A 19,604-nucleotide genomic window follows, 5' to 3' on the forward strand; every position below is an offset into this window, starting at 1 on the left:
AATGTTTCTTCCAACCAATATTGATAAAGCTTCAAAATTGTGTATTTGAGAGAGGATTTGAATCCTCTCCGAGGCAACCGGTCGGATACTCCTGATTAGTGTTAGTAGATTATTATATTTTTATCCAATGATTACAATTATTATAATTTTTAGAGGGCCTCCTATTTGTAACCGTTGGATAAAAATTCAACGGTCCACTAACATTGATCAAGAGGATCCTTTGAGAGAATCCATTTGTCCTTTCGTGAAATTGGATTAGTAAAAGGAATCCGGATCCTCTTCGGATTCTTTTGGTGAAGATTCTAGAGATTCGTAAATTATGTATGTTTATCGTATATTATGCTGTCAATTTTTGTCAAGTACTCTTTATGTTTAATTTTTTATATAAAATAATTTATAACCGCATGATATACCGATTAATGTACATGATTGATGGATCCTCAGAGTCCACACAAAGAGGATCCAAAGAGGAATCGGATTCTGGTAAAAGACCTTATTAGGTCTTGTTTGATGCTTAGTATTGAATTAAATTGAAAATATTTCACTAGGTTAATGTATGTTGAAAAAAGAAATATATGTCGACTTTTTACACTTTTTTCAAACTGAAGGTAGAGCACAAATTTAAAGTATGTTAAAGTATGAAAGAAACTGTACATGAAATTTCACGTGGATGAGATTAGTCGAGTGGTCTATTTCGAGCATAATAATTCATCATGCAAGAAGAGAGTTTAGTTGTCCTTTTGTTGAAATTAGATTAGTATTAGGAGCTTAATGTTGATGTGAACTTTGCCCGAAGAGAGGATGTTACAAGAGACTTAGACTAATCAAGAGCATACAACTATGACCGACTCCTTAAATTTCTATTCAAAACCACATATTAGTAGTCAATCGGAATTGGATCCTCTCCTGAGTTTGTGCTTAGGATCCTCCTAACCAGTTTACGTGAGTCGTTGGATTTTGATCTAACGGTTATGAACAGAAGATCCTTTTAAAATTTATAATAATTGTAGCGGTTGGATCAAAATTCAACAACTCATGTAGGCTAATCAGGAGGATCATGAACTTATGCTGAGAAGAAGATCCAATTCCTAGTCAATCTGTGTGGAATTTTCTTGTCATTAAGAGATGGGACTGATTGGATCGGTGTTAACATAGCCCATGCAAATGAATGGAAACCTTGATTTAGATAATATCTTTCACTACATACGATGTATGACCAAATATAGTTTGATCAGACCCTTTGACATAGCAACCCTTTCCTGACGTTTGAGCTTTGGAGACCTTGATTTAGATAATTTCTTTCACTACATACGATGTATGACCAATATAGTTTGATCAGACCCTTGATACAGCAACCCTTTCCTGACGTTTGAGCTTTTGATCCTAGCAGTTGTCTAACATAGTATCATAACATTTTTTTACGTGATATCCTGAGTTTGATCTCTATCTCTTATTTCTTTGTATTTGTTTAACTCTCACTCGTCCGTGTGCCTCTTCAATGCAAAGTGGATCAGAAAATGAGCATCAAGGGCGTAAACTTGATATACATTATTGGTCAATTCCCTAACAACTTAAATTTCTGGGATAAATCTTCTCAATAACAATATAAAAATGGTCAATTTTTTAATTATTTTTTTCATTTGTTAGCTGCATGGTAGCAAATAGCATTGTCAAATCAAATTTGGTTTTGAGTGAGTGCGTCGACATATTCTTTCTGAACGCCTTGACAAAATGTTAGGACAGAACTTGATGTGTTTCAATTGCTTATATCTTAAGCAATACAAGTCGACGTCTAACGCACACAACACGTCAATACGGTGACTTGTCCTGCTCTTGACAATTACGGGAGGGGGGAAGACCGACAAAAAACGAGAAACCGCTGAATCGTGCGTGTCCTGTCCGTCCAGTCTTGCATAATAGACCGCCACTGCAATTTCGTATCGATGACACAAAAATTATGTGCATGAAGACTTAAGAGTATTGTCTCATTGAGACGAAACGTCACAGTATACTCGTATATGAAAGTTGATTTCCAACAAGAACGAGATAATTCTTGCATACAGAGTACGGAAAACCATATGCAATAGCTCTCAAACAAGATGTGGGCTTGCATGGTGGGACGTTCATGCAAAAGGCTCACTTTTTGTTTGAGAGACGTCCGCCACAACAGGCTCACTCTCATAATTGGTCTGTTGTTTCCGTTTATTCACAATATGATGGAAGATTAAGAATTAAACATTGTCAATCACCTTTTGGCCTAAGTGACACTCAATCTCCGAGGAGGTCTCGAGTTCAATCTCATGGACAATAGGAAAAGGAAAAAAAAACTGAACTTTTGCTCCTCGTAGATAGCCATTTTCGCGTCATTTACATCAAGTGATGTCCCAATAGGCTAAAAAATAGATGAGATTAAGCAGCTGAGTTATAAGGGGAAGTAAACTAATATAGAAGAAGGCAGTGTAGCCACAAAATCATACATAACGAAAAGAACAAGCCGTGATCTGTGGTACTTTCTGGGTACAAAAATGGCTGAAAGTATCGTCAAAAGAACCACCATCTCCGTTGTCGGGTCCTCTGCAAGGCATGAGACAGAGTTATAGCATTGTTGGATTACATAAATGTACACATCAGCACAAGGTGAAACCTCAATTTTCAAAACTAATAAAGCAGGATTTTCATAGATCAGAACCAATGCAGCATGAAAACAATGTGTTGAAAGTGAAACATGTGGTCCTAAGGTTCACCACCCGTGAACTAAGGTTTACAAAAGCTAGAAAGCACTTTCTTGAATTTGTATGGAAACCCAAGTAGGACTCAAAAAAAATCTTAGAACTTTCATTTTACAGTTGGGATACCAACGGACTTGATACTAAGGGGTACCGGTACTGTGATTAGTTGAGGCAAAATAGCTTTTCACCCGTATTTAAACAGCCGAACCATAAAGTACTAAATGGAGCTCTCTAATGGACGTTCAATAATGCAAAGACGCCTAATGGACGTTCAATAATGGAGATCATCCAAATAACACAAAGTTTGGACACGCAAGACCGTTAAGCTTAGTATGCAATTCCAGTACTACATGTCACAGTCAATTTTAACACTTCTATTACAATCTAGTCTAATTTGATGTTAATTTGAGAGTCGGATTGTAGCTTAAGTGGAATGGAAAGGGAAATATAAGGCATGTCCTTTCTTGATTGGGTAATAGGATACTAGTATTCATCAAAGAAGCACTTCTGTAATTTACACTCAGATTCAATGCTCGCCAAGAGCTAATAAAAGAGTGAAAAGGGAAAAGTAGTAAAACCTTCTGATTCTGATCTTGTAATTGTAATATAATAGGCTGGGAGAGGGTCCCACTGTCAATACTCTGCATGTACGGCCGTACCTTCTCCTCCAACATCTCGTTCAACTGACCATCAAAATGGATATATTATGTCATTGCACTGAAAACAATGGTTCATGGCTAAAACTAAAAGCGATCGCAGGAAAAGATGGCCTCCATAGTTGTGTGCCTCGTATAAAATTTTAGTCTATGAGATCGTTATATTGATATATTCTATGTGCTTCATTTCCTATAGATTTACTAAACTCATTAAGAAATAGAAAGGGCAAAGCAGACTTCATTTTTGCTACATAACATTATAAGTTACTAACCCTTTCTTGTCGCCATCTAGTCTCCCACTGCGCATCCAAAATTTTGTCAGCCAATTCTCTTTGAGCATTTAGAAGGACAGTCATTTCATAGAACTTTTCAGGATTTTTGAGGTCCTCCTTGCTCCAAGAAGATGCATTCAGTGGAAGGTCCAGTTCCTGCCAATGCTCCACTGTTAGATCGTAATTATCCGAAGTATGATGAGCATCTTCCTTTTTCTGCCTGGTACCATTCAATACTTAAACTACTATATTGATTGAGATAGATTGCTTACACCCCAATTTTGCGGCCTTGGTGGAGGATCAAGTTTCATGACTTCTGTTTCAAGGGCCTTTTTCGCTTTATAGTAAGGGATATTTTTCACAATAACAGGATCTTCCTTGGCTCGAGCAGGATCTATGGAGATCAAGGCCTATCAATGATGAGCAAATTCATATCAAATATCTTTCTCAAGAAACAAATTGCAGAAACAATGCACTCTTAAAATGTACGAGAGTTCAATTATCAAAATATGAATCCATCTTTGAACAAATGGAAAAAGTATGAAGCAGATGGAACTACGATGTTCCCTCAGTAGGAACAAAATTTACAACAGACTAATCACTGTTATACGACATTAAGAGCTGAAGCTTCATTACGATTTTTTTTTTCTTCTAAAAATAAGAAAAGAAGAGTTGTTAAAGGGAGACCAAAAGGCCAATAGAAGAATCCTAAACTTGTTTCCTATAAACTTTTCAAGAGATATTTTGTCAACAAACAATATAAATACAAAAAAAACCAAACCCGTTAACTGAACTGGTTATATGCACAAATTTTCTTACTTCCTGCAACTGCTCCCAGCCAGGTTTTCGCTTGGCCACCACATCACGAAGTTGATCATACCGCATAGATTCCTAAACCAAAAAGAACCAGGAAACAAGGAAATAGATGAATAGATAATTATAGTAAGGTACTGCTGCAGTCTTGCTTAATAAAGTATTGTAAATAATAAATGTAAATGTAAAGTGGGATATTGAGCAATAAGGTAACAAGGATGTGTAGGAATTTTTTTTTTAAGAAAAAAGTCGCGTCTTTCACAAAAACAAAGGTAAAGCTCACATTTTTCTTATACTGGTCTAATATCTTTAAAGTACAATACATGGGAATGTTGCCATCACAATATGATAAGAAACAACATAAAAGTAAGGATGTGTATAACTTTGATACAGTATCTATAAATTGTAAACCTTGTATTGCCACCAAATTTTTTTCTTGATATCATCATCGAAGTCGAAACCCCCCACAACCTGAGGCAAGGTAAACAGCCAAAATGCAGCGATGCTGGGATCTTTCATGCTGTGAACTATATGCTGAAACAATTAACAAGATCGTTAATAAAAAATTAGATAAAAACTAGTATCTAAACTTTTCTTAGTTTGTGGATCTATGTTTCTATAATGAGCAGAACGAAGCCTTTAGCAGCTGACCTAACAACAAAAATGAATACCATATCTGAAGACTAAACATGCTTGATAATATGGAGCTCTAATTCCTTGATAGTTCCTTGACAATGAAATCATTATATTCAAAAGTTAAAAGATCCAATACGAGATTGACTATCTTCAGACACAAAGTATCTTCTCTAGCAAGGCTAAGCCCACAACAGTCACCAAATTTGACTCTTTCGCAGAATAAACTATAAGCGAAACTTTTATCGCTGCAGCCAGAGAGCCTGTACTTGAAATAAGTTTACTATATTTACTGTATTCAGATTCAAGAAGATATTCCTAAAATCGTTTGGCAACCAAAACGAATTCAGAGATACTGTACTTTAATAATCAAACTTTGTCTTCAAGGTTGAAAATAAATAAGTTCATTCTGTGTTCATCAGGGGCCTCTTCTGTTGAATTAGGGAGGACTGCAGAAGGGAAAGGCCCCCTCATGTTGCACGTGGTCTAAATGTCGGTATTTCAGAGAGAGTTAAGGAGTGGTGGGAGAAAAATTGCTTCATGGTGTCATAAACTTAGATGGGAGCTTGTTATAAATTACTCTTGCTAAGTAATTATACTTGTCAAAATAAAACCCACTAAAAGTAAAAGCATGTCGCATAGGACAAAAATTGATACTAGCCTCATAGGGGTAGTCCATCTTCCTCAGAACATTGTAGGCCTTCCATGGAGGCTCCATGATCTGTGAGGAAAAAAAAAAAACATGAACCTATGAGGATGGAAGCATCATTAAGAATGAATCAATGAGATACGAGAACGTGATTAAATAATACCACAATTTCTTTAAACTCAACTTTGAGAAGATAAAACAAAATAAAAGTAACATGACTATTGACTAGAGCTTTTTTATTCTTAACCAGTTGAATGGGTATGGACTGTATGATTTGTATCATTGTAGTCAAACAATTCCTTTTGAATGATTGACACAGTTTGCTTGAAATAACACACTGCCCCTCTGAAACATATTAAACCAATTCCAAATATTCTAACAGTAAATCAACTAATGTACTGAGAACTCTACAAGTAATTGGAACTATCAATTGCTAAGTTCTAGTCTTAGGAAACAAGAGACAAGTTCACAAATTAGTGTTGAATTATGCATCGCACAAAGTGAAGATCAAGTTGGAACATTATGAGTCTCAGATCAATGTAACAAAAAATAGCTTACATCATCTGCAGAGATTCTGACTTGTAATTTGTCCTTGCACTCAGGACAGCCCATCACACCCTGAAATAAAGTAAATATTTCGTGTCAAGTTTATGACTTCAGATCTTCAGTTTTGTGAGAAGGTAACCCGCATGCTTTGGATATAAATACTGATTATGAGTTTGATACAGTGGGAAATATATGTAACTAAGTCAAATTACGTGGGACCAAAAGGTTTACCGTGCCATCACAGGTTGGGCACTCTTTAGATGGCAATGGTGCATCAAGATTTATGGCGGATGGAAGATGAACCAACTCAGCCCGATTATCAGCAATGGCATCTGCAACACATTGAGCTGTTGCCTTCTCTCCACTGCATAAAGATTCATATGAGAAATAAAATTCATGAAGATAATATCATATTGGTATGGTTGGATAAAGAACTCACTGCATGATAATATTTATAAACAATAACCATAAAGTAGACGAAACATATTGCAAACCAAAGATAAAAAGAATATTTTCAACTAATCCAGCATTAACTACCAATCTTGATTGTCTGAAAGTTGAAACTACGGTAACAAGGAGAAACGGTACAGCAGAGCTATATTTAGTTTCAGAAATCACATTGCAAGACGTTTGTTTCTGACATGCTAGTAACATCTCAAATATTTGACTAGAAATATAATAAATTCCAGCAATCCAATGGACTCCCATTTTTTAGAATGATAGCCATAGTTTGGTTTTGAAGGACTACACCAGGAGACCCATAAGAAGCTCTTAACAGAGTCAAATTTTCTAATCAAGTTCATATTCCCAGTACAGATTTTGGCAAGACTGGAGATTTTCTAGCCCATTTGTGGGACTCACTAGGCATATGCTATTCAAACATTATAGCACAACTTAGAATTTTTTCCATCATATTTGGCTAGTTAAAACTTCAAGAAAATGGTTGTCGAATCATGTATCCTACGTATTTGGTAAATCTCCCTCCATTTTTGCTAAAAGTCTTTCCACTTTGTGGCAAATGAGAGCACATTATAACTCATAGAGTTACCATGTTTTCCAGACATAGGGACCAAAATCTAAATGGATGGAAGTCTACCTTCTCAAGGTGTAATTCTTCACTTGGTATTGCACCCTCCCTGATCCTCTGCACATGGTACACCGCAATGCCTGCCAACCATTGCAGGTTCCACAGTTCCTGCACTTCAAGACAGCAGTTAAGAAATCATCCAAGTTCAATGAACTATGAACGTAGTAACATCATCAAGTTCACCAAGGAGATTCACAGCCAGATCCCTTTACACCAAATATGGCAGCTTAGAGAGCAACCATGAATACTACCATGGTTTTGAAATTTTCCCATAAAATGTTCTAAATTGTTGTGTGCGAATTGCTTCTCAATGATAGAGAATGGTGACTAGTACAATAACAGTAGTACACTATAAAATGATAGAAAGGAAGCACCTTTGTACATCAATGCATAATAATTTTCATTTTCTTTATAGTTTAGCATGTTTTTTGTCAGATGATCAATCTACACACACACACACACACATATGCATATGTACATGTATATATATAGTGAAACTATAAACCATAAAGGTGCTAGGCACTACAATATCAAGCATAGAAAATAAAGATAAGTAACGATAACAGATAATGAAAATTACCTTTGACATATCACCTTCTTTCCCATCTCTAATGCTATGTCATAAGTTCCTAAAGTAGCAACTGCCTGAAACGTAAAGGAAACCAAAACAGATCAAAACCATTCAGTATTATGCAAGTTCCCAAGAGTAGCAGCTTCACCTCACAACCTATTTGACTAAACTACAAATGTAATTCAACTTTTCCATCAAATTACACATTCACCAATTGATTCTACATTCATCGCCACAAAAATTCACACAAACCCCAATAACAATTGAACAAAAACCCATCGACCCAATTTCCCAAATGACACAAACCTCCCAAAACAACTGTTAATTTCTACCAAAATCCAGTCTTTATATCCCCTAAACTCAGAAAACACCGTTGACCCATTTGCAGATACCTAGTAACAGCGAAAACTCCCACTGAAAAGTAAAAAAAGCAGCTAAATTCTCAAACTCTGCAGAGACAGAAAAATTCCCAAGTGATAAAATTTCGTGAATTGCAAGAACTCACAAAGATTGACATGTAAGATAGCTTGGACACCAACTCGGGAACGCCAAACCCACGTTGAGCAGAGCCGGCAATGTCGAAAGCAAGAGTGAAAGGAGAAAGGACAAGCTTGATAGGGAACTCGAAAATGTCAGTGAGCTGCTGGCCATATTTATCCGTGAAGATTTTGTAATGAAAGTCAGCGAACTTCTTGAGGCTCTTCAGCATACGCTCTTTGCCTGACATGGTTGGATGAGGGGAGGGACGGAGGGACGGAGGGACTTTTGGGTTTGTAATTTCGAGAGGTGATTTTTGGGTTGGAATTGGATAATGTACTGTATACTAGAAACACAGAATGGGATGTTATCCGGGATAGGAGTAAGCACTGCGGCCAATGTCCACAGCCAAACGCCCCACCATTACTTTTTGATAATAAAAAATAAAAAAAGGTGGTTAAGTCACCGGAATAATAATTTAGTTTTAAACTTATTAATGCATAAAGGTTGAACCAAAGACATATTATTTACACCGAAGAAGTATGAAATTAGGTTAAGTCGAATAATGTGTTAACCGTAGTAATTGATTTTGAATTAATCATTTACAAGAATTTCACTGAAGATCTCTCAATTTTGAATACAACAATATTGTAAATATTATATAACAATGATACCCTATATAGGAATAACCTTCATCTAGTCATAATAAGTTTTGGACCCAACTTTGACTAGTTATTTATAATTTTTTTAGGTCTCGTCTTAAGAAACTTCATTCACATAGTAATAATTGTCAACAAGTTCAAAAATATGTTGTCACAAATTAAAATTTAGGGGTGTGTCCACGCATCCCCTTTTACTCTTCACACACCCCTTATTAATTTTTGTCATTTGATATTCTTTAATTTATCCGTTACGATGACCGAAAATTAAAATAGTGTGTGAGAAGTAGTAAGAGTGTGTGGATATCACACCCTAAAATTTGAGATGAAATGAAATATTTATCTAAAGTGGTATGAGACAGTGGTTTATTCATTGGAGTTGATACTACTTCCTTGAGCTTCTAAGTAGGTAACAACTCATCAAAACGAGCATCTTGTTCTTAAATGCCAAATTTTTTCAAGCATGTCTAGGGTTTTTTTTTTTTTTTTTTTTTTTTTTAACCAGTAAGCATGTCTATAGTTTATTGGCATGAAACTTGACGCATTAAAGAGAACACTACATACATGTATTAGCTACTTTAGAGACTAGGTTCTCTCTTTTGCCAATGTCTACATCTTGAAAATTGACATACTTCACTACTAAGTCAAAAAATAAGTTTCATAGTGACGCCTTTATTAAGTAATAACCTCCTTACAATTATAAATTGATTTGCTCCTAATAATATGACTATACAATCCACTTAGGTCATCTCCAACCGAGAGCTGGCCAGAGGGCTCGTTTTAGTCCTCTGGCTCTACAAGAAATTAATATTTTAATGAACAATACATGGCCATATTTGCCTCCGTCTCTAACCGAGGGCCAAAGGGTCATAGGGCTCGTTTTAGCCCTGTCACAAAAAACCGTCTCTAACCGAGGGCCATAGGGCTCGTTATTTAATGTTGTTTCATATTGTTTAATGTTATTTCATGTTACTTAATTTAATTTAATGTTGTATAATGGCTTAGGAATTTATAGGAAAAAAATATGAAACAAACTTTGTGAAATAGAAGTTATAGGAAAATTTTTGTAAATAAAAAATAATAATAAAACTGTAAAAAATAAATAAATAAATAAATGTAACGGCTAGCTGACATCAGCTAGCCATTGCATTTGAATTTTAGCTTAAGGATTCCTGTCGGTTATAACCGACTGGAATAATGATTTTTCTGGCCAGCCCTGGGCTGGCTACATGTAGCCAGCTCTCCAACCCTTTCAGATTTCGTGGGGCCTTCTCAGATTTCATGAGTCCTCTGCCCTAATCCTTGGTTGGAGGCGGTTTTCGGGCTATTTTCGGCCATCTGGACCCTTCGGTTGGAAATGGTCTTAGTATAACAATCTAGTGATATCTCTTTTGATTTGTAATTATTACGTTAAAGGGATGTGAAATTGAACTTTTTTTTTAACAAACGATATTATCAACACTAAGGAGGAGGGTGGGTGCTCAGTCTCATAATGGGCTAACAATAATGTGATTTAAACTTGCTTTTTGCGAGAATCGAACCTAAAACCTCTTACTTACAAGTGAAATTGAACTAAATCACACAATGAATTTGCGATAATAATTTAGTATTGAGCTCATCTTGAGTTGCCTGGTAAGTCATAGCAGCCACTGTAGATATATGTGGTGATGTGGAAAGATGGCATGAGTCATGCCTATTTTAATTCTCCTTTATAAATTGAAGTAGATTTTTTAATAAGGCAAAGTCCCGATTTGGTCATTGGATTATTACTTCAATGAAATTAAGTCTTTAAATTATTTTTTTCGATTAAATAAGTGTCTAAATTCATTAATAATTGCTAATTTCATCTGTACTATTTTTTTTCAAAGCTATTTTATCCAATTTTTTTGTTAACTTAAGTCAAATTTTTTGTTAACTTAAGTCAATTAACACACTATAAAGTGTAATATCATAATTTTCTTGCCTATAAGCCCTTAACATTTCATATAGGTTTTGAATCTAATGTTTAATTTACCTTCCAAAGTTAACTTCATACACTTTGTCTTTATGAAAAATTACCAACTACTCTTCAATGTGTATTACATGGAAGTAACGTGACTTAAATTGACGGAATATTGAATATAGTATATTCGAATATAATATTAGGCATGTAATTGGCAAATTTTTATAATTCACTGACTGATTTTTTCTGAAAAATAGTTTAAGGACCTAATTTTCACTTAGGTAATAATTCAGAGATTAAATTGGCAATTCACTATTTCTAATAAGGTATAATAAAGTAGTTTTATACAAAACAGAAGAAAAATTTGCACAAATGGCACTTCAATTTTTATAGTTTTGTGCACAATTTAATAATGAGAACTTTAACGAAAAACTCCCGATACTGTTCACTTAAAAGAAAAACCACATTTTTACACAAAAAAGTCAATACTGGTACTGTCACATCCCCGCCCGGGGCGGATCATTTCCCGACCCCGCTCCACCACCGTAGCACAATATTGTCCGCTTTGGGCCCCAATCACACCTTCACAGTTTTGTTTTTGGGAACTCACATAAGAATTTCCCGATGGGTCACCCATCCTAGAAATACTCTAGCCCCCCTTTTGGCTTAACTTCGGAGTTCCTACGGAACCAGAAGCCAGTGAGCTCCCAAAAGGCCTCGTGCTAGGTAGGGATGAGAAGATACATATAAGGATCACTCTCCTGGGCGATGTGGGATGTCACAATCCATCCCTTTTAGGGGCCCGACATCCTCTTTGGCGCACCACGGCCAGGGTTAGGTTCTGATACCAAATTGTCACATCGCCGCTTGGGGCAGATCACTTCTAGGGCCCGCTCCACCACAGTAACACGATATTTTCCGCTTTGGGCCTTGACCACGCCCTCACGGTTTTGTTTTTGGGAACTCACACAAAAACTTCCCGATGGGTCACCCATCTTGAGAATGCTCTAGCCCCCCTTCTGGCTTAACTTCGGAGTTCCTACGGAACCCGAAGCCAGTGAGCTCCCAAAAGGCCTCGTGCTAGGTAGGGATGAGAATATACATATAATGATCACTCCCCTGGGTGATGTGGGATATCACAGGTACTATTCAGTTTACCCTTTATTTTATCTTTATCGTTAAAACTCAGAGTTTTCATGCTATTTTCATTAGTTTTCCTTTTAATAATTTACAATTCAAACTTACAATGTTCCCTATTTCTTTAGTGTAGATACTATCGTTTGTTCAAAAACTTCAAACAATGTTACAATTTGCCATCTGTGCTCATTTTTAACTACATACTAAGGAGATTCTCTCAAAGCGGAACTCTCTATGAACTCTTCATTACCTCATCTTTTTGGCACATTATTTTATAATATTAACACAAAAATTATGCAATAAAAAGTAAGTGTAAAAAAAAATACACAAAAAGTCTCACGTTTGAGAAAATCTGTTTAATATTTGTCTTTCATAAATAGTAATACGTAACAAAAAAACACTTTCTTTCGAAAAGAAATTGTCTTTATTTTACTCCTACTGAAACGAAAGCAAAGGTTTCACCTTTGATGAGTTATATGTTCACACGGATACAAAAGAAGAGGTTCACAGTTTATTTTAGCCTGGTATCGAAGCACACCAATCACAGGTTCACAGTTTCTTTCTCTGGACAAGCAATGGCAGCAATGGCAGTGAACGGACTGAAACTCGGTACGACGTCGCAGGCCTACTTGGAAGGCAAAGCAATGAGCGACACCAAGGTTCTGATATCCGACCTCTGCCGCCAGTTCTACAATCTCGGATGGGTCTCAGGGACCGGCGGCAGCATCACAATCAAAGTGCACGACGACTCTATTCCTAAGCCCGAACAGCTCGTAGTCATGTCTCCATCTGGTATCTTTCTCTCTTTCTCTCTCTTTCCTCTCTCTGTAATCGTTTAGTTTCATTTTTGAGTTTTTGGGGTTTCTGTGTATTCATGGATTTTGCTCAATTTCCTAAAGTTTGTGTTTTGTGTTGTTCTTTTGGTTGTTTGCTTTCTGGGTTAATGTAATTTCTGCTAAATGTTGAATCTTTTGGCTCTTCTGTGTTGCTTGGTATATAAATTAATTGTGGGGTTTGTTTTGTGTTGATTAGTTACTTACTGTGTTTTTCTAGTATGAGCTCGACAGGTTGGCTGTTTGATTAGTGGGATTTCATTTTGGGAAATTGTCGGAAATAATGACATATCAAACATTAACGACGTATCAATCATTTACTGAAAGTGATCATTTCAGCAATTGGGATTAGTAAATTCACCATTTCATCCAATTTCTTTTCATATTTATCATGGTTCGTTTTGTGCTTGTTAATATTTGGTTGTTTGTAGATATGCATCTTTCAAGCTTAAAGGCAAAATATGTTTGCTATGTAGGTTTTTTTTTAAATGCTAAACAGGATAGTTTATTCATTGTAACTTTAGGTTCATTTTCAATACGTGTTCTTCTATGTTGTTTCTGGCTCACTTCTTCATGTGTTTTCAATACGTGTTCTTCAATATGTGTAGGCGTTCAGAAGGAGAGAATGGTACCAGAGGACATGTATGTGTTATCTCCGAATGGGTCTGTCTTGTGTACTCCATCTCCTAAACCCTACCCACATAAGCCTCCCAAGTGTTCTGATTGTGGTCCACTTTTTATGAAGGTATCAATTCTTGTGTTTTTTATAAATACCATAAAGTTCTTGTTCGAAAGATAGTATAAAGTAGTTCCGACTAATGTTTGATTTGGATAAGTCAGTCTGAACATTTAAAACTTTGAAATGACTCGGATCCAGTTTTGTACAATTACTGTTGATGTCTGAATATGTGATGATGACATTAATGAACACTTTTGAGGTTCTTTTGATATTATACGCTATGTAAGCTGGGCAATAACTTTGTTGGCTCAACGGGGTGGTATTTCTAAGTTTTAACTCACAGAATACGATATGAAATCTTAGTTTTACAACCAAAGTACCTTTTCCGGAGCTATTGGTTTTGGCATGCTAAAGCTGCTAAACCAGGTGGAGACTGTAGTTCCTAACTCCTCCAAATATTGAAGATGGTAAAAGAAATTTGATCCATTATCTTTTCCTACATTTCATTAGCGATCAAAATAATCACTTTTGAAGACTTTGATTGCTTATGGCTATTGGATCCCTATCAGAATGTAGCCAAGAGGCGATTGATTTTGCGAAGAGAAATGTCAAGGAGTCTCAGTTATAAGGTACAATGCAGATCGATTTGAACCTTACATGATTTTGGATGTAAAGGGTCACAAAGACTCATCTGCATTTGTGTCAATTGGGATAGAAGTCTGGAATTTAGTTATTGGCCAAATTTGAAATCTTCATATCTAAAAGGGAAGAGAAGTTGTATTTTGTTGAGATTCTGTAGCAAACATGTGAGCTACCATCTAATAAGCTGTTTCTCTTTGTTCACACTATTTATTCTTCTATCATTAACTAAAAATGTGGTCAATGCATTGTTGTGGTTTCTGTGTTCCATATTTGATGCTAGTGCTCCTTCTTTAATTAGTTTTCTTTTTTGTTTGTTAGTTCGGGATGCATGTTCTAACTAATATTGAGTAAGTACTATTTACTATATTTTTAAGGTCGGTTTGCTTCTTGAAGGCACTTCAGCAGCTGTGCACGTGCAAATTTGACTAAAACATTTGTTTTAACCTTGTAATACGATCCGTTGTCCTGTACCTCTGTGTTTACTCATTCCATTTGATGACAAGTCCAAAATGTGGATGTTGGGGGTTCATGAATACTCACCATTTGCTTAATTTTTGGAAAAACCAAGGCCTCTCTTATGAAAAGTAATAGTTGATATTTATTTCCCTTGTTTTCCAGGCATATGAGATGCGTAATGCTGGAGCTGTTATTCATAGTCATGGGATGGAATCTTGTCTTGTAACAATGATCAATCCTAATGCAAAAGAATTTCGAGTAAGTTTTTACTCCTGGCACCCATTAGCTAGGAATATACCAAGTGCTAATTAATATAAACACAGGGACCTTTTGTTTTTATTCATTGCTGTAATATCCTTTTTTTTTTTTTTTCCCATTTTTAATGTTTACCTCCCCCTGCTTGAAAAGTTGGATATTTCTTCATTTAATTGACTCACTATTTGAAGATCTTTTGGAAATTAATGAACCTTGTACCTTCTAATAGATATATGTAGCTTCAAACTTTGGGGAGGGCTGGTGGGTGTTGCTTTTTATCTATGTGATTATTTCTGCCTACTCTAACTGGTTGTCTCTTTTAATAGTTGGTTTTCCTGTTTCTATAAACAAATATGCAGATCACCCATATGGAGATGATCAAAGGAATCAAAGGGCATGGTTATTATGATGAGCTTGTGGTCCCTATAATAGAGAACACTGCCTATGAATATGAGCTCACAGAGTCTCTTGCCAAAGCTGTACGTTCATGTTTTAAACTTAATTTGGTTTTGGTTTGACAATTCTATCCACTTTTGATGACATAAAGCTAATATTCTGATGGACTTCATCCCAGTAACATATTGTTGTTCAGTTCATGCTGACACAAATATGTACTTAATCCTTTGTCATTTCATTTTGTTAGCTTTGCTGATGGATAAGGTTTTTTGTTTCCCAAGTAATTGCTTGATTGTTATTGAAAAAAATCAATAAACTTTGAATTTCTATGTGGATGAGTATTTTGCTTGCCTTCATGTTCAACAGATTGAAGCCTACCCGAAAACAACAGCTGTTCTTGTTCGTAACCATGGGATCTATATATGGGGAGACTCGTGGATCAATGCTAAGACTCAGGTGTGTATCTTAGGGATAATTGTTGATTTTGCAGTATGTGATGCTTACGATCCTGATGGTTAGGCATTCAATGTAATTGTCAAAGATAGTAAATGACTTAAATCTTTATCGCATTAGGGATTGGACCTTTTTTGTGCCGTATCATACTTGATTATTCATGCCGGTTGCTGAAAGAGGCAAAGCTTATGTTACTGTTGATATACCAATGTTCCCTTCAAGCATGGATAGATTTTGCCAAAAGAAACAAAAAGGGGAAATAGGAATATAGAAGAGGAAGACTTGAAATCATTTCGAGTGCTGAACTTTCTAGCGAAATATATATTGATGTTTAATGTATGGATCTTGAAGCATGGAGCCTTTTATCTTCTTAGTGGTCTAAAAGTTCATTTTACATGCTTTCTACAAATTCAGATTTTTTACTTTTTCTTTTTCAGGCTGAATGTTATCACTATCTCTTTGAAGCTGCTATCAAACTTCATCAGTTGGGTTTGGACCCAACTACACCAAACCATGGTCCTATAAAACAAAATGTCAAAGGAGTTTCAGGAAGTGGTATTTGCAGAAACGTATCTGTGAACGCTGGGAATGCAGCTTCAGATAATAAATCTGAGCCATCACGAGTAAGTTTAAAGTGTATTTCTCAGGGTTCTAGACTCTTGTCTAATTCCTTTGTCCTTTAGTTTACTTGGAAACCTTGGGCCTTGAACTCAGCCTTAGTTTTGTGTTTCTTTATACAAATGTTTTGGTTTAGTGCAAAAATTGCCTTTTGGTTGAGAAATTTGATAATTAGCATTTTCCGGTTTCTTGTATAAACTGTATTCTTCCTCCTATTCTTTATGGATTTTCCTTGTTTTTTATTTTATTTTATTTTATTTTTTTGTAGCGTTGCATTGTTCTTGACATTGAGGGGACTACTACTCCCATATCATTTGTGACTGATGTTCTCTTTCCATATGCCCGCGATAATGTTGGAAGGCACTTGTCTGCAACATATGACACTGAAGAAACTCAAGATGACGTAAAGTTGTTGCGCTTCCAGGCAAGTTATTTGTTCAAGAGTACTGTTTCGTTGACCTTACACCTGTATAACCACATTAGTATGCAGCTGTTAATCATGGATCAGTAGTGCACCACATGATGTGGAATGCACCATGATGCTTTGCCATGCCACTTATTAAAATTTCATGCTAAAAGTATTGCTTTAGAATTATAGTAGTCCCCTTACTTTTCAGTGTGCTATGAAAAAAATGGTTTTTTTAACTAAATAATCTTTTTGACATGAATGTGAATATTATTAGTTTGAAGTGAGCAAACCACAGTTTAATCTTTTAATCCCTGTTATAAGTAAAACTGGAAATTGTATAGAGCTGACTTGGATAAATGTGGGCTCAGGCTAGCAGTTTAATTACATTGTATTTAAAGAGTTAAATTTAGAAGGTAACTGGAAGATCATAGAAGTAAGCTGGACGCTTTGAATTGATACTTAAAGTTCTACATTCTTACTGTAGGTTCAAGAAGACCTGGAAAAAGGTGTTGCTGGTGCTGTTCCCATCCCCTCTGATGATGCAGGGAAAGAGGAGGTTGTTCAAGCCTTGGTTGCTAATGTTGACTCGATGATAAAAGCTGATCGGAAGATCACTGCCTTGAAACAGTTGCAAGTAAGCAAATTTGGATTTTTAAAAGGAATTTGCTTGCTATGTTTGCATATGTTTTGGGATATAGCTGACTTCTAGCTATGCAGGGTCATATCTGGAGAACTGGATTTGAAAAGAATGAATTGACAGGAGTAGTTTTCGATGATGTACCAGAAGCTCTTAAGAAATGGCATGATTCAGGCATAAAGGTGCGTGCATGGTCAAGATATAGCTTAGCAAGCGTTAATGTTTCCGATGTTTTTGACTCATGTGCCAACCAGACAAATTGGATTTAATTCATTGGTGAAGTTGATGTTGATTCCTCGATGTCATACCTTCATTGTTGACATTTTGTACGGCAGGTCTACATATACTCTAGTGGTAGCAGGTTGGCACAGAGACTTATATTTGGTAACTCAAATTATGGGGACCTAAGAGAATATTTGTCTGGATTTTTTGACACCACAGTGGGGTAAATTAACTCAGAATCCCTTTCTACTTTTTAAAAACGCTTTCACTTAACATTAACGTGATCTGCTTCCAGCTTTCCCGATTCACTTCAAGCTAGCTAAATCTCGCTCCCTCTTGCTCTCTCGCAGAAACAAAAGAGAAAGTAGCAGTTATGCTGAAATTGTACAATCAGTTGGAGTTGATAAACCATCAGAGGTTTTATTCGTGACAGATGTCTTTCAAGAAGCTGCAGCTGCAAAGGCAGCAGGTAACGGGTTGCCCATGATTTACCCCCACCCCTCTGGAGAAATGTTAAATGTAACCAGGTTCATACACCCTCTTCTCACGACAATCCGGTCACTTGACTAGCACGTGACCACTTATTGGGAGAGGATGGTGTATACACCCGGTTACATGTCGCTACACACTTTTTTACCCGTTCTGGTTCACTGTTGCTCCAACATAACAAAAGTAAAAAGTAAAGAACGAAAGAAAGAAAAGATGAATGAATACGGTCACCTAATATTCAGATTTTTTTTTCTTCCGGCGTTGATGTTTAAGATACATTTTTATTTTTGTTTATGTTCCAGGATTGGAAGTTATTGTATCGATCCGACCAGGGAATGGAGCTCTTCCAGAGAATCATGGTTTCAAGACAATCACTTCTTTCTTGGAAGTCTGAATATGTGTACTTCTCTGTAAACATGTAACATGGAATATATAAACCATATGAATAAATACATGAATAAAATAAGCAGCGTTTTCCAGATTTTCAAAACAAAAAAAGTCTTGTTGGATCATTGTCCCCCTCTCTCAATATGCAGATGCATCAATGATTCAATCTGGTTCTTGGATTTCATCTTTTTCATTCAGTTGTTGTATATCATTGCTTGTTAAGTCCCGTAAACATAATTATAGTGTCATTGCAAAAGATTTGTAGCTCAATTAGTTAAAAATATTTATCTTCACACTCGAAATACCAATTTCAATTTCTCCATTTCCAACTATTGCTTGTATACAAAGGTAACTTTTTTTTTATTTTTTTTATCATGGTGCAGTTTATAGCTGTCTTAGTTGTTTTAATTGGTACCAGAGTTTACTTTTGTACCTAGCTTGGTTGACCCGATTACTTTGTGTACATGAATCCTTCCTTCCTACTAAATGAGAAGTAGGTTGGTAATATGGCAGGCAAAATTTGCAGATAAGAATTAGGCATACAAGTGAAGAAATTTCAGTCAAGGTACCAATCACACTGGCCCAACTATCCAGGTTAGATTCTCACTTTCAGTCACGCTTGGGATAATAATATGGGTTTCTACCTTCTTTTTTAATTCTAAGTGCGATCTGTCTTATAATTTTTTCACCTCACTGTATATTGATTTGTCATCTATATTTTAGTCATAAAGTGAGTGTAAAATTAGATAAGTGAGCTGGCATTACAATACTTTTTTCTTTTCTCTTTGAGTCAATTACATTTTGTACGAGTGTAGAGTGAGTATGTGATGGTTGAGTCCCTATTTTTTTCAAAATAGATGAAAACAACCCTAAAGTTATGGATTTTTACATTGTCGTCTCTCTATTAATCCGACTCTCAAGTCTCAAGCCTCGAGTCCATATGTCGTTTTTGGACCA

General features: G+C 35.9%; 2 protein-coding genes across 4 annotated transcripts; one reads left to right on the plus strand and one right to left on the minus strand.

The window, feature by feature from the left end:
* Window positions 1–2,323: 2,323 nt before the first annotated feature.
* On the minus strand, window positions 2,324–8,729 carry LOC137742299 (uncharacterized). Of its 2 annotated transcripts, none has more exons than XR_011069380.1 (12): window positions 8,462–8,729; window positions 7,966–8,030; window positions 7,395–7,493; window positions 6,530–6,662; window positions 6,311–6,370; window positions 5,765–5,824; window positions 4,882–5,004; window positions 4,477–4,548; window positions 3,930–4,067; window positions 3,658–3,827; window positions 3,308–3,412; window positions 2,324–2,574 (listed from the first exon to the last, which is right to left on the minus strand). XR_011069380.1 is itself a non-coding variant. In XM_068482130.1 (12 exons), the coding sequence occupies exons 1-12, from the start codon at window positions 8,681–8,683 to the stop codon at window positions 2,542–2,544; spliced, it is 1,266 nt and encodes a 421-aa protein (XP_068338231.1). In that variant the 5' UTR covers window positions 8,684–8,729; the 3' UTR covers window positions 2,324–2,541. The 2 variants fall into 2 exon arrangements, 1 of the variants encoding a protein (XP_068338231.1); XM_068482130.1 differs by having other exon boundaries at window positions 3,658–3,813.
* A 3,924-nt stretch (window positions 8,730–12,653) lies between these two features.
* LOC137742752 (probable bifunctional methylthioribulose-1-phosphate dehydratase/enolase-phosphatase E1 1) lies at window positions 12,654–18,863 on the plus strand. Of its 2 annotated transcripts, XM_068482694.1 has the most exons (13): window positions 12,654–12,963; window positions 13,613–13,749; window positions 14,253–14,312; window positions 14,944–15,039; window positions 15,396–15,515; window positions 15,799–15,888; window positions 16,323–16,508; window positions 16,772–16,927; window positions 17,397–17,546; window positions 17,630–17,731; window positions 17,885–17,994; window positions 18,122–18,240; window positions 18,563–18,863. In XM_068482694.1, exons 1-13 carry the CDS (start codon window positions 12,747–12,749, stop codon window positions 18,652–18,654), a joined length of 1,635 nt encoding a protein of 544 aa, XP_068338795.1. In that variant the 5' UTR covers window positions 12,654–12,746; the 3' UTR covers window positions 18,655–18,863. The 2 variants fall into 2 exon arrangements, with proteins under 2 accessions (XP_068338795.1, XP_068338796.1); XM_068482695.1 differs by lacking the exon at window positions 14,253–14,312 and having other exon boundaries at window positions 18,563–18,860.
* The last annotated feature ends 741 nt before the right edge of the window (window positions 18,864–19,604 follow it).

Source organism: Pyrus communis, chromosome 8 (assembly GCF_963583255.1).
Source record: "Pyrus communis chromosome 8, drPyrComm1.1, whole genome shotgun sequence".
NCBI classification, from domain to species: Eukaryota; Viridiplantae; Streptophyta; class Magnoliopsida; order Rosales; family Rosaceae; genus Pyrus; species Pyrus communis.